Source organism: Schistosoma haematobium, chromosome 1, assembly GCF_000699445.3.
Source record: "Schistosoma haematobium chromosome 1, whole genome shotgun sequence".
Classification (NCBI taxonomy): Eukaryota; Metazoa; Platyhelminthes; class Trematoda; order Strigeidida; family Schistosomatidae; genus Schistosoma; species Schistosoma haematobium.
Window position 1 is genome coordinate 72,329,042 of NC_067196.1, and position 13,288 is coordinate 72,342,329.

Below are 13,288 nucleotides of genomic sequence, written 5' to 3' on the forward strand. Positions count from 1 at the left end.
ATTTACTGTAATTTGAAAATAACCGTTTACTTTCATATTTGATGATTTTTACAGTGTAATATTTTATTTGTTCATTAGTTTTTATCTTATGTATATATTTGTTGTATGCATAATAATAAATTTTTAAATGGGATATTTATTTTTATCAGAAGGGGTTTGTGGAGATTTTAGAAATTTCACAGATTGAAATCATGAGTCAATTAAAGCTAGACCACCATGGAAAACCTGGGAGCACTGGACGGCCGTTTCGTCCTAGTATGGGACTCCTCAGCAGTGTGCATCCACGATCCCTTACCCCGCGAGATTCGAACCCAGGCCATCCAATGCTTCCAGGCTTTTCATGGTGGTCTAGCTTCAATTGACTCATGATTTCAATCTGTGAAATTTCTAAAATCTCCACAAACCCCTTTTGATAATAATCATCTGCTCACTAGTGACTGACTTCAAGAAATACTCCTGGAGTTCTAGTGAGAAGCCGTTACCAGTGGAGTTCAACCAGGTCTGTTGTGAGATATCAGCTCACTGAAGACAACAGTGTACGGTTGCGCAACTTCGTGGATTGGTTGAAGTTACACATTAACACCATTGGATGCCGGTTCAGTGGTCCAGTTGGTTAAGCGCTTGGCGCGAGAGTGATGGGTCGTGGGTTCGAATCTCGCGGGGCACGGGATCGTGGATACGCACTGCTGAGGAGTCCCATACTAGGACGAAACGGTCATCCAGTGCTTTCAGGTTTTCCATAGCGATCTAGCTTCAATTGCCTCATGTTTTCAATCTGTGATATTTATTTTTGTCAAAATCAACTTGTGTTTATGAATAAAAAAGTACTTTCTTGCAATGCTCCTCGATAATACTGCATAAGAACAAAAAACTGTGGGACTGTAACGGCACTTATAGATTTAGTAGGCTGTAAGGTATAATATAAGGAACGGTGAACACGTCCGTCACAGATGCGTATTGCTGTTTATCCTTATTGTATGGGTGTGACTGCTAAGTCATATTATGTGTATTTTTTTCTGATCTAAACGATTTAGGTTACTTGAAGTAAGAATAGGTTTGGAAGGTGAAAGGTTTCAAGTTGTATCATCCTAGTCTGAGTTTTGTATGAATCAGTTACTAAGTTAGTGATTAAAACGTCCGAATATTAACTTTGAAGTTACTTATCTGATATCTGTTCAGCATACGTCAACTTAAACACCTAGTTATTATCACTAACCCCCTGCATAAAAAGTGTAGCTCATGGCAGAGTTCACAGATATATACTTGGTTTTCAAGGCTCATATTTGTTAGTAGTGATGATGAACATTGAATTGTCGAATTGGGTATATATTTGGACAAATTTGTGACTGTGTATGTTTTAGCTCAAACTGCTCACCATATTGACTTCGTTTCGGTCCAAATATATTGGGTCTTTTATCTTTATACGATACTTATTCAATTTCCTCATTCCAACCAATTTTATAACTTCTCAATCAAAGTGCCATTCCAAGCTTTGATGCTTTAAAACTGTTACATTATCAATCCGTGTAAGTAATTCAATTATTCAAAATAGTTCATACACTGACATGCCGATATAAAGACTAAACTATTCTCAATATTACGTACAACAACAACAACAACAACTTCTCTCCTTCAAATTAACATTATAATTTCAGTGTAATTAATAATTTCCAAAATATTTAATATTTTTTTTTTCTCTCTCTCTCTCTCTATATATATATATATATATATTCTTCGTTATGTGTATTACAGGTTCCACGAACTCGTCAAAATACCATTCCTGTACTTTATCGTTCCAGTTCTACATCAACTATATGGCTGCATGATTCAACTGTAACTAGACCAGATCCTAAATCCACTGTTCGCGCATTAGCTCAGGCAATTTATTTACAGATTAAGCATAGAAATCATAAAATTGCTTGTGATCCTATGATTGAAATATTCGATGAATCTTTACATCCTATACAGGTGATTTTTCATTATCTTTAGTTTGCAAAGAAATTTATTTTATTCTGATTTAAAAGTATTTAATTAATGTAACCCAATAGTCATGTACAGGTCAGTGCTCTTGACTACGGAGATGCGCGTATTTGGATAAAAACTAGTTATTTTATCCGGCCGCCTAAGCTAAAGGTTTTTTTACCTGTAATCATGTAGCTCTGAGTCTCAGTTTTTATATTAGTGAATGAGACAAAGGCTTACTTGGTTCTTAAAGGTGGCACTTTAAAATAATAATAATAACAACAATAAATTCGATTCTTTAAAGATAATTCTGAGAGATTCCAAAACACTTATACAATTGTTTAAAACTAAGTGTAAAACATTTATTCAATATTGTCTTTTATATCAGCCTAACTGTCTGTATTTCGTGATGAAAAGTATCTAATTAAATTTAAAAGAATTCATACTCGATATACGTTTATGAAGTAGTGGTTTTTGTTTGAATTAAACGTCCATTTTACATGTGTCACTTCTTTAGTTATCGTCTTGGTCATAAACATTTCAATATTCTGTTTTTAAACTAAATGTTTTTATGTAGCGTGAGTTCTTTGTGGCGAGAAACCTCATTTAAAGTATATATGCATTAAATGTCAAAAGTTAGAGATTAGTTTACACTTACCGATTTAAGCTTTTTTTACCAGATAAAGACTTGAACAATTACAGTCCGTATATTAGGATTAACCTTACTGAAAGTCAAATCCAACATGGGATCTGACGCATATGTGCTTCGGTTCAAATTGTCACACCACATTAACTTGGCAAGGTAAAACTGTCAAGATGAATCTCCGAGTAATAGAAATTGTAAGTATTAGTCGTGATAGGAAAGACTAGGCATAGAATATACGTTTCGAGAAAATAGGTATTCATGAAATAATAAAATACAATTTTAAGATAATTTTAAAAAATTAGGATCCAACGGAGGACAAAGAGTGGATGAACCTGGGTCATTCTAACCGATTTCAAACTACATAATCCAAAATCTCTCCCCTGTACTATATCCTTACATACAATAGTTCTTTTATAAATTACCACAACTACTTCTATGAATCCGGTGTTCATCTTGTTGTGCTAATGAGGTATGAAAACTTCGACCAATGCGCATATGTGCTTGGTACTACGTTGTAGCTGACTGACTGATTGACTGGGAAACCTGGTCCAAGTTACACAACAACAAGAAATAAACACAATAAATTGCAAAGGAGTTTAAATGATGTATTAGAAATACCAATATGGAAGATTACACACAGATAATGTTGTTCGACAAGAAAGAATGAAAAGATATGTATGGAGGAATATTGGGACTCGAGATCTCAGGAAAGATAAGGAGTGGATGAACCTGGGTCATTCTAACCAATTTTAAACCACATCATCCAAAATCTCTAAACATTGGTCACAAAAATCACTCGGTTACCAACCAAGTCAGGTTGTCTGCACTTATCAACATGACTCAGTTTAATTGTCATTGACTTTGTGGACTGGTGCCACGTCTTGGTTTGATCAACTCCAACTTTCTTCCAGCCTCCTCTTACATATACAAACATCATCCATTAAGGCAGATGACGGTCATACATACGTAATATGTGTCTCAACCACTTCAATTGGTGAAGACTCATAACCTAATTCACTGCTTTCTAATTTCCATCTTATATCCTACGGCGAATATATTAGCATTACTCACTCGATTATTCTCCACTACACGACCAAAGCTTGGAAGACACATTTGATGGACTTCTAGCATCCTACAAATATCCTCTTTTGTTAATGAGTATTTGTCACACCAATTTAGTAAAACAGCGGAATGCTACACAGTTAACTCATCATTTGGCTAGCTGATAGAAAGGTGATATAAGTTTGCTAAAGCTAATAAAACTTTCTGAATCTTTGCTGAGATTTTATCAGACACCAATCCATCGCGGTCTATAGGACTTCCATGATGAGTGAAGTAGTTAACAAATTAATTCACTCCCCATTATTAGTTCAGGCTTTGACTCAGGTCAGTCATGAAGCAACATTTCGCACTTAGAGGGAGAGAAAAACGTCTTAAGTTTGCTCGCATTGTTGCTTATTGTGCTCAGAAGACTGGACTTTGTCATGGTCTTCCCCAAACCACACTACATAATCTACTACTCTAAATTGACAAGGTAATTTCGTTGTTGGAAATTAATCTGTGAAAGTTAAAGGATGAAAATATAATTTCCAGGAGGACATCAATAACAGAATTAAATGAAAGGGGACAAAGGGTAACCCTGATGAACAATACTTGTGGTCAACAATTCTGGTAACAGTCCTCATTTAAATCTCAGAACACATGGTCCCACCAAAGTGTATTTATATGTCAGTAAGTATATTCCAGATTCCATAGACTGTAAATCTGGAAGTTAGTTTGGAGATTAAAGTCGTTAGGTCTCGATGACTAGACCCTGTCATACAAAATGTTTAATTTTATTTCACTTTGAAAAACTTATCAGTACTTTCAACTTTATCCTTATAAATAATTCTTTTCAGTTTGTACACTTACAATTTTAATGGTTACATCATTGTATGCAATTTCATAAGATTATATATATATATATATATATATATATATATTAGCTGATTAAAACTTAACTATTTGAAATATTTCATGTTAGTTTCATTTCATTTAAAAATAATTGTTTTTTGTTGTTGTATAGAATGAGCCAGTTCCTTTCGATTATGCTACACGTGATCCAGATTTGAAAACAGTATATCGGTTCATTCGTAATTTATTCCAAATGGCCCAGCTTTCTCCAGAATGTGCAATTGTTACTATGGTATGTCATATAGCAGTTTAAATGATTACTTAGTAAAAATATTTTTGTATTTATGTGAATAATAAATATGTGCATTTATTGCAATAGAGAAAAAAAAGATTAGCGAATTAAAAGCATATATACATATATCTGATTTTTAAAATATAATTAAGAAAAATATTTTTTATTGAATATGCTGAAGTAAATATACATATGTGTAGACTTCAAGACTTTAACGTTCCGTCTCCATTTCACATTATTTCAAACAGTTTCATATAATTAAGTACTTAATCGGGGCAACAAAACTCACTAGTTGAAACATTTTAAATTCAACTGCTGATAGTTCCACTTTCAAACTTAGTGCTGTACGTATGTTAAACCATGATTTGTTATCTGTTCTCTAGGTGTCTGAAGAGTAAATCATGTAGGTTCATAGCGTTGACTATTTAAGTTCATGTGGACAACTAGGCTGATGTTCTATATATGGGATTAAGAAGGACACCGTGCATGTCGCGGGATCATAAGATTTTAAAAGACTAGGAATAACATTTCGTAAGGTTGGATCGTTACAACAACTTATCCATGCAAGAGGAGATTACATTGATGAGAAGTTTTTGTTAATCAAAAGAGATAAAAATCTAGGAAACATGAAAAGGTATAGAAGAATAACAAAATGTACTCATGTGCTGTTGGAAGTATATCGACAATTGATGCGCTATGAAAGTATGTCATTATGAAATTTGAAGAATACGGATTCGTTTTGCTGGTTTATCCAAAGCTCAAGTGATAGCTATTTTACGTTAGTGACCACTCTCTGTGGATGAATAGAGTATACTATTTTTGCATCTATGGTTATTTTACTTCTCCTTTTCGACAAAGTGATGTCGCCAATGATACCGGTTATAATTTACTGTCCCCTTATCGTACAGTTAACACTCGAAGTTCAACTGCTCTCCGGCTAAAGTTGAAAATGAAATTTACCGATCAATTTAGTTAGTAACGTGGAAATGACAGTTAAGTCTGATCGGGCTCTACATGTTGTAATCACGTCCATGAATGATTACTGAACTTGTAAAACACTTAAGTTTCTATTTGTTTCCTTAAATTTGTAATACATCCTATCGTCAATATTAGAGAATGTTAACGCTTGTAGTTCGTTTTTCATGAAGCCTAGTTATTGCTTTCGATACAGATATTTGCTAAATTTTGAAGATCACCATGTACAAATAATGCTAATCAGTGAAGCCTATTTTAATTTTTTAAATCATATTTATTATATAGGTTTACTTGGAACGTCTTTTGACTAGTGCTGAGACAGAATTGACACCAAGTTCTTGGAAAAGAATAGTTTTATGCGCTATAGTACTGGCTAGTAAAGTATGGGATGACCAAGCTGTTTGGAATGTAGATTATTGTCAAATTTTAAAAGATATGCAAGTTGATGATGTGTAAGTTTCGGACTGTGTACTCTGTTGGTTTAATATACATATATTTTGTTTTCTCGACACTACATTACGTTCACATCCGTTTCACTGCTTTAATCCTCTCAATCCTACAGGAGATCATTTTCGAGCCAAACCTTTTAGTGGTTGTGATATTGAATGACCCGGGTTGGGGCCCAACAGGAAGTGGGTTATTTCCTTAAACATTGCCTATACATATTGATAATAAGTACTTGTCGATATGTAAATGAAGTTTAAAGCCTTATATCAGTTGTCTCAAACCAGTTGATATCAAATCTTATGTTTATGCCATATACCACTTAAAATTCACCACTGAAATTTACTTAGTGTTTATTGAAATATGTAAATGTCACTTTCAACTTAAACACAATTCGACATTATTTTTCCTATACGTTATATTGAATTATGAATGATATAATGTAACGACGTAAGCCTTCCCAGCAATATTATTTTCACCTTATTTTTCTATCATTACTCATCAAAATTCCAATTTTTATAACTTAGAAATAATTACTTAAGGGCTTAAATATTTCTTTCCATTAATATTCAATAAATCAGAATAACGTTAACTATCCCTTTCTTTCACATCTCTTTTTTGTTTCCTTTACAATTGTTTAAAAAGTTGATCTTTTATTTTAGTGCGCTTTGCTTTCAAAAGATAACTCCTTTGTTAAGGTAGAAATCCTATAGACAGATGAGTTGGATTTCTGTGTTTATGCGTATGCAAGAGAGGGGAATGAGGGAGAGAGAGAGAATGAAGTGAAGTGGTTATTTTGTAATGAAAATTGTTTCGTATGTGCATTACATAAGCAGTGGAGTATTTTGATATTGTTTTCATGATGAGAAATTGACAGTGTCAAGTCTTTTTTAAAGAAAACAATGATACCGGTCATTGGTAGTAATTATATGTATGTATATTTGTTCCTTTGTTATTATTGACCGAAACAGAAATACACAAACACACACATACTTATATCAAATATAAATTATCCCATTTTCATTTAGTTTTGGTCTACTACATATCCAAGTGTTTTCATATTTGGTTAAATTTTTCATTTAAATTCCTATAAATGGAACAATGAAAAACATCGAACGGAAAAAGAAAAAAAGTTTATAATAAATGGATTTAATATATTAACTAATATACCTTTGAATTATTATCACTATACCATGCTCTGCAATGACCGATGGATAAGCAATGTTTGAGTTTTTACTAATACTACTACTACTAATAATAATAATAGTAGAATCAATTCTCCATTAATAAAATCTAAAACAGTTTCTATTGTTTTCGAAAGCAGAGAGAGTTTTTAACTATTTGAAATTTCCGTAATCATATAACTTGAAATTAAAACTTTTAACTAAGTAGTAATAATAGCGGTGATAATATCTTACATAATCTATTTTTGTTTGTATAGGCAGAGATGGATGGTGGCTAGCAGTGGAATCCAGGCTACGGGTTTCGAATTATTTGGGACTCGTCAGCTGGGTGTACCGGGATCCTGGAATTGAGGTTCACTTTGAGACTCAATGTGAGTACCATTCGGTTCAAACGTCATCCCGTTGTCCACTTAGCTACTGAGTTCTGGAATCTCGGAGTGAACATCAACTCTGGGATGCAAGTACATCAAGCTGGTGAGTCCCAAATAGGTCAAAACCTGTGTCCTGTATTCCACTACTAACTACCATCCATCTCTGCCCGAAATACTTGTGACTTAATGACAATATTGGGGGCAATCCACACAGGATGTATATTTACCAATAAGAAACTGATCAAATGCAGTTCTAAACATTAATGGGATGATTCAAACACCAATGATAAGCGAATTATTTTTGTGAACCAAATTTAGTATTATTTAAAACCTAATGCTTTTTTATTGTTTTGCAGTTTTCCATTCATTTTTATTTCCCTTCGCCCAATTTGTTAATCCTGCCTGTTTTCTGTGCGTGTACGTGTGTACACACAGATCTGAAACAGTAGATTTGAACGAGTTTAATGGAATATGCTAATTCCTAAACTGTACATCTCGTTGCTCTCTCTGTGTCTCTATCTCTCAATACAGGAATTTGTAAAGTGAATAGATTCTTTTTCAAAATAATTCTGTATGAATAGTTGACCACTGTGGTCAGTATCAAACCTAATCCCGTCTTAGTATTTACAAATGTACATTTAGTAGACAGGTGGTTTCATTTGGCCAAATCACAGTTTTTTTGTTTGTTTGAATACATACATAATCGATAGTAATTATAAGTCGGCTTTCAATTTCCTAATCTTACTGTAAGACCCCTCAACAGTACAGATTAATGACTTCACCGATGATGCATCCTAGGATATTCCGGCCTCAAGGCAAGCCTTTAGATAAAAAAGCCTGTATCCAATGATTTAGATAGCTAACTTCAACCAACTCGCGATACTACACAACCATCTCCCATTTCTTTCAGTGGGTAACTGCCTCAATCCTGACATAGCTAAACTCCAACCGTAACCAGTGCTCTTACAATTGAACCAACGCTTCCTGATTTCCACTGGTTACTTAACTAAGGTAAATGCATGATAGATGGGAATAATGATTATATAAAAAAGGAATGACAAGACAAAACAGCAATCGATTTATAAACCTTTGACATTAAGTATTAATAAAAAATGGAATAGGTGTTTTTTAGGAATAAGTGATAATTTTACATTGACTGAAGTAAATTATCATTGAAAAACATTATGTTAATTGATTTCAACACTTAGTTATCACTCTATTAACTTTGCATAAGCTATTTTTAGTTAACAAGTACATTGATAAAGTATATTATTAAAAGTAACGTATTTTATGAGTTACATGTTTAGATTTCTTGGCTTTTACGTCGGTCAGTTTGTAATTGAATCAGATATGTTTGAGTTGTTCACTTAATTATTTCTAAATTATTCATTTAATCAAATGCTAACCATAGCTTTTTAATAGTCACATAAAATTATAATAAATGAGGTCTACAGAATATGAGGATAATAATTAAATCCTCTGACTCTTTACATGAATCACTCTTTCATTGTGTTTATACATGAGATGTAAGCGTGTTTATTGTTTTTACAAGTAACATGAAACTCATTATACCTTACTTGATCTATACTACTTCTGCTATTTTGGGGTTTGGTCTGAACATTTCATCTCTGTGTTAATGGGGTATGGTACTTACTTACTTACGCCAGGTACTCCTCGTGAAGGAGCATAGGGCGCTCACTAGCATCCTCCATCCAACACTGTCCTGGGCAATCCTTTCCAGCTCCTTCCACTTGTTATTCATCCTTTTCAAATCTGCTTCTATTTCCCTTCCTCTTTTCCGCTTCCCTTCAGGATTCCAAGTTAAGACTTGCCTCGTGATGCAGTTTGACGATTTGCGTAATGTATGTCTTATCCATTTCCATCGTCTTTTCCTAATTTCCTCTTCAGCTGGAAGTTGGTTTGTTCCCTCCCACAGAAGGCTGTTGCTGATGGTATCCGGCCAATGGATGTTGAGTATCTTGCGTAGACAGCTATTTATAAATACTTGTACCTTATTGATGGTGGTTGTTGTAGTTCTCCAAGTTTCAGCTCCATACAGTAGAACTGCCTTGACGTTCGTATTGAAGATTCTGACTCTGATATTGGTTGAAAGTTGTTTCGAGTTCCATATGTTATTCAATTGTAGGAATGCGACCCTTGCTTTGCCAATCCTCGCCTTTACGTCTGCATCCATATCCTTCTCGTTTATCGATGATGCTTCCCAGGTATATGAAGGATTCTACATCTTCCAGAGTTTCGCCATCAAGTGTGATTGGATTGCTGTTCTCCGCTTTGAATTTGAGGACCTTGGTTTTCCCTTTGTGTATGTTGAGGCCTACTGATGCAGAGACTGCTGCTACACTGGCCGTCTTTATCTGTATTTGTTCGTGTGTATGCGATAAAAGGTGTAGGTCATCTGCGAAGTTCAAATCGTCTAATTGGTTCTGAGCTGTCCATTATAATCCGTGTTTTCCCTCAGATATCGAGGTCTTCATAATCCAGTCGACCACCAGAAGAAAGAGGAAGGGAGAGAGTAGACAGCCTTATCTGACTCCCGTGCTTACTTGGAATGCATCTGTCAGCTGTCGTCCATGCAATACTTTGCACTGTAGTCCGTCATATGAGTTCCGGATAATATTGACAATCTTCTCAGGAACTCCGTAGTATCGGAGAAGTTTCCATAACGTTCTCCTATCTACACTGTCAAATGGCTTTCCATAATCAATGAAGTTGTTGTACAGTGTTGAGTTCTACTTAACTGATTGTTCGACGATGATCCGTAGTGTTGCAATTTGGTCTGTGCACGACCGATCCTTACGGAATCCAGCTTGTTGATCTCGAAGTTGGGCGCTGTTGTTGAATTTCAGTGATTGGCCTGCCTTCTTTGTCTTTGACCGGTCTCTCTGGTTTTCTATATTTCCCTGCTAGTTTCTTCGTTGTATCATAATGCTGTTTCATATTTCCTTCTCTTGCAGCTTTTTCCGCAGTCGTCGCTAGTTCTTTCACGTATTTCTTATCGGCTCTAATGCTCTTCTTCACTTGCTTGTTTGCTTCTATTTACCCAGCTTGTGCTTGGATTTTCTCTGCTCGTGTTCGGCTGTTTTTAATTACTGTCTTCTTGTTCTTCCTTTCTTTGATCTTGTCCAGTGTTTCCATAGAGATCCATTCCTTATGATAATGCTTCTTGAGACCCAGAACCTCTTGACGTGTTGGAGTTAATGCTTCTTTGATACCTTTCCAGTTGTCCTCCATGGTAGTTTCTTCTTCCTTCAGTAGATCTTGTAAGGCTTGGAACCTGTTGTTGAAAGCCATCTTGAATTCATTGAGTTTGTCAGTATCTCGAAGGAAGGCTGTATTGAACCTTTGTAGTGCTGTTTGTTCAGTTCTTCTTTAGCTTCAGTTTTAAATTGGCCACAACTAGGTGGTGATCTGAAGCTGTGTCAGCTCCTCTCCTGGTTCTCACATATTCTATTGTCCTTCGGAATTTTTTGTTGATGCAAATATGATGTATCTGGTTCTCTGTGGTGTGGTCCGGTGAGATCCATGTAGCTTTGTGTATACGTTTGTGTGGAAATGTTGCGCCACCTATGACTAATTTGTTGAATGCACACAGATTTGCAAATCTTTCTCCACTTCCGTTTCTCTCTCCCAGTCAGTCCATGTCGTCCCATGATATCTTCATATCCGGTGTTGTCTATTCCGACTTTGGCGTTTAGATCTCCCATCAGAATGGTGAGGTCGTTTCTTGGGCACTTCTCTGTGATTGATTGCAGCCTCCCATAGAATTGATCTTTAATGTCGTCGTTGCTATCATTGGTGGGTGCATAACATTGGATAATATTGATTGTGATCCCCTCCTTCTTTGTTTTAAATAATGCTTTGATGATTCTGGATCCGTGAGATTCCCATCCTACAAGTGCATTTCGTGCTACTTTGGACAGCATTAGAGCAACTCCCTGAGTGTGTGGAGCATTTTCCTCTTCGTGACCAGAGTATAGCAACGTCTCTTCCGTATTTAGCCTTTGTTGTCCAGCTTTGGTCCAATGGGTTTCGCGGATTCCCAGTACTGCCAAGTTTTATCTCCTCATTTCCGTTGCTATTTTACTGGTCTTCCTCATTGTCCGGACGTTCCATGTATAGAATGGGATATGGTAACTTGAACCGATATAGATACGTACTAGGTTCTACGTTGCGATTGACCGACTTGACCTATATTACAGTTGTATTCATTGTTTATTGAGAACAAAAGATATTGCAGTGAACGATCGTTATCGATAACTTCTTTATCAGACTCTAGAGCTATCAATTCAAAATTATTGTGATTATAATACAATAGATAAAATATTAAAGTTGAAATTTGACATTTCCAATTTATGACATAGATTATTTCTATTGTAACACAATAATAATCATTTTGGATTGTTAGTTGTAGAGCCTGATAAAAAAGTTATCGATAACGATCGTTCTCTGTAATATTCTTTGTTCTTAAATTTTTTAATGAGAACTGTTAATTTCAATCTCTTTAAAGTTATCGAAATTATTTTGTTACCAGGGTTTTAAAATAAATGCTGAATATTTTAAATGAATAGTAGTTCTTTTTTTGAACTGTATTGAATTGAATATATAACACAACGACAGTTTGTTTGGAGTTAATACTTTTATATCAACTCATTTTTAATGAATTATGATGACCAGCTAACTTACATTTACTGTCCAATGAGTGCCCGAAAAAGAACTCGGAAAAAACTGCAAATTCATGAGGAAATTATTATTATTTTTTACTAAAATAATACATTATATACAACAACGGTACTCAAGTAAACCTAAGGTTTCATGAGGGGTCATGACCTTTTAAACACAAAAACAACCGTCGATCTCCAGTTTTAATGAAACTGAATCCATACAGTCTCTTGTGTGTTTCAATCGCCACTGATAGACTAAATGTGGAAGAAAATGGTTTGTGCACACGAATTTAGCAAATTATTTGGAATTGAGAAAATTGTATGAGACAATGTGATACCTGAAGAATCTGACTTCTGAGGACTCCCAAAGATGTTTTAAACGATATAAATGACATATGTATTATCAAAAGTATGGAGTTTTGAATAGAATAAGTTTAATGTTCTGTAAAATTTGTAAATTAAAGTTTATGTGACTTCAGTTTTCATACTGGTCAGATTATCTACCCTATGGATGGGAGTTAAGTTTAACTAATAACATCTACACAACCATACTATCTAATAAAACGGATTTAACAACCTACGTATAATAATGTATATGGATCATATTTTTGATAGATTAGATTTATTTTAACCACATTGTTTTCAAATTAAACTTTTATTTGAAAATAAATGTTACTTTCTTCTTCTTCTTCAAAATAAACACTTGTCATGAAAGTTGATCTTATGAAATAGAGATGAAGCACGCATACTGTGCAATAGCTTTCATTAAGTAGATAATAAAAATACATTTCACTTTCGTTTCTTTATGATGATCAATTAAACATTTTTGTGATTTATTG

At 34.5% G+C, this 13,288-nt stretch overlaps 1 protein-coding gene across 1 annotated transcript in view; it reads left to right on the plus strand.

Annotated features, from left to right (window-relative positions):
• Positions 1–13,288, plus strand: part of MS3_00002056 (uncharacterized protein) — a 29,559-nt gene that overhangs the window by 10,966 nt on the left and 5,305 nt on the right. The window contains exons 5-7 of the mRNA XM_051209614.1: positions 1,753–1,968; positions 4,674–4,793; positions 6,054–6,220. Coding sequence (XP_051075070.1) covers positions 1,753–1,968; positions 4,674–4,793; positions 6,054–6,220 — 503 coding nt within the window. The remainder of the gene's footprint in view (positions 1–1,752; positions 1,969–4,673; positions 4,794–6,053; positions 6,221–13,288) is intronic.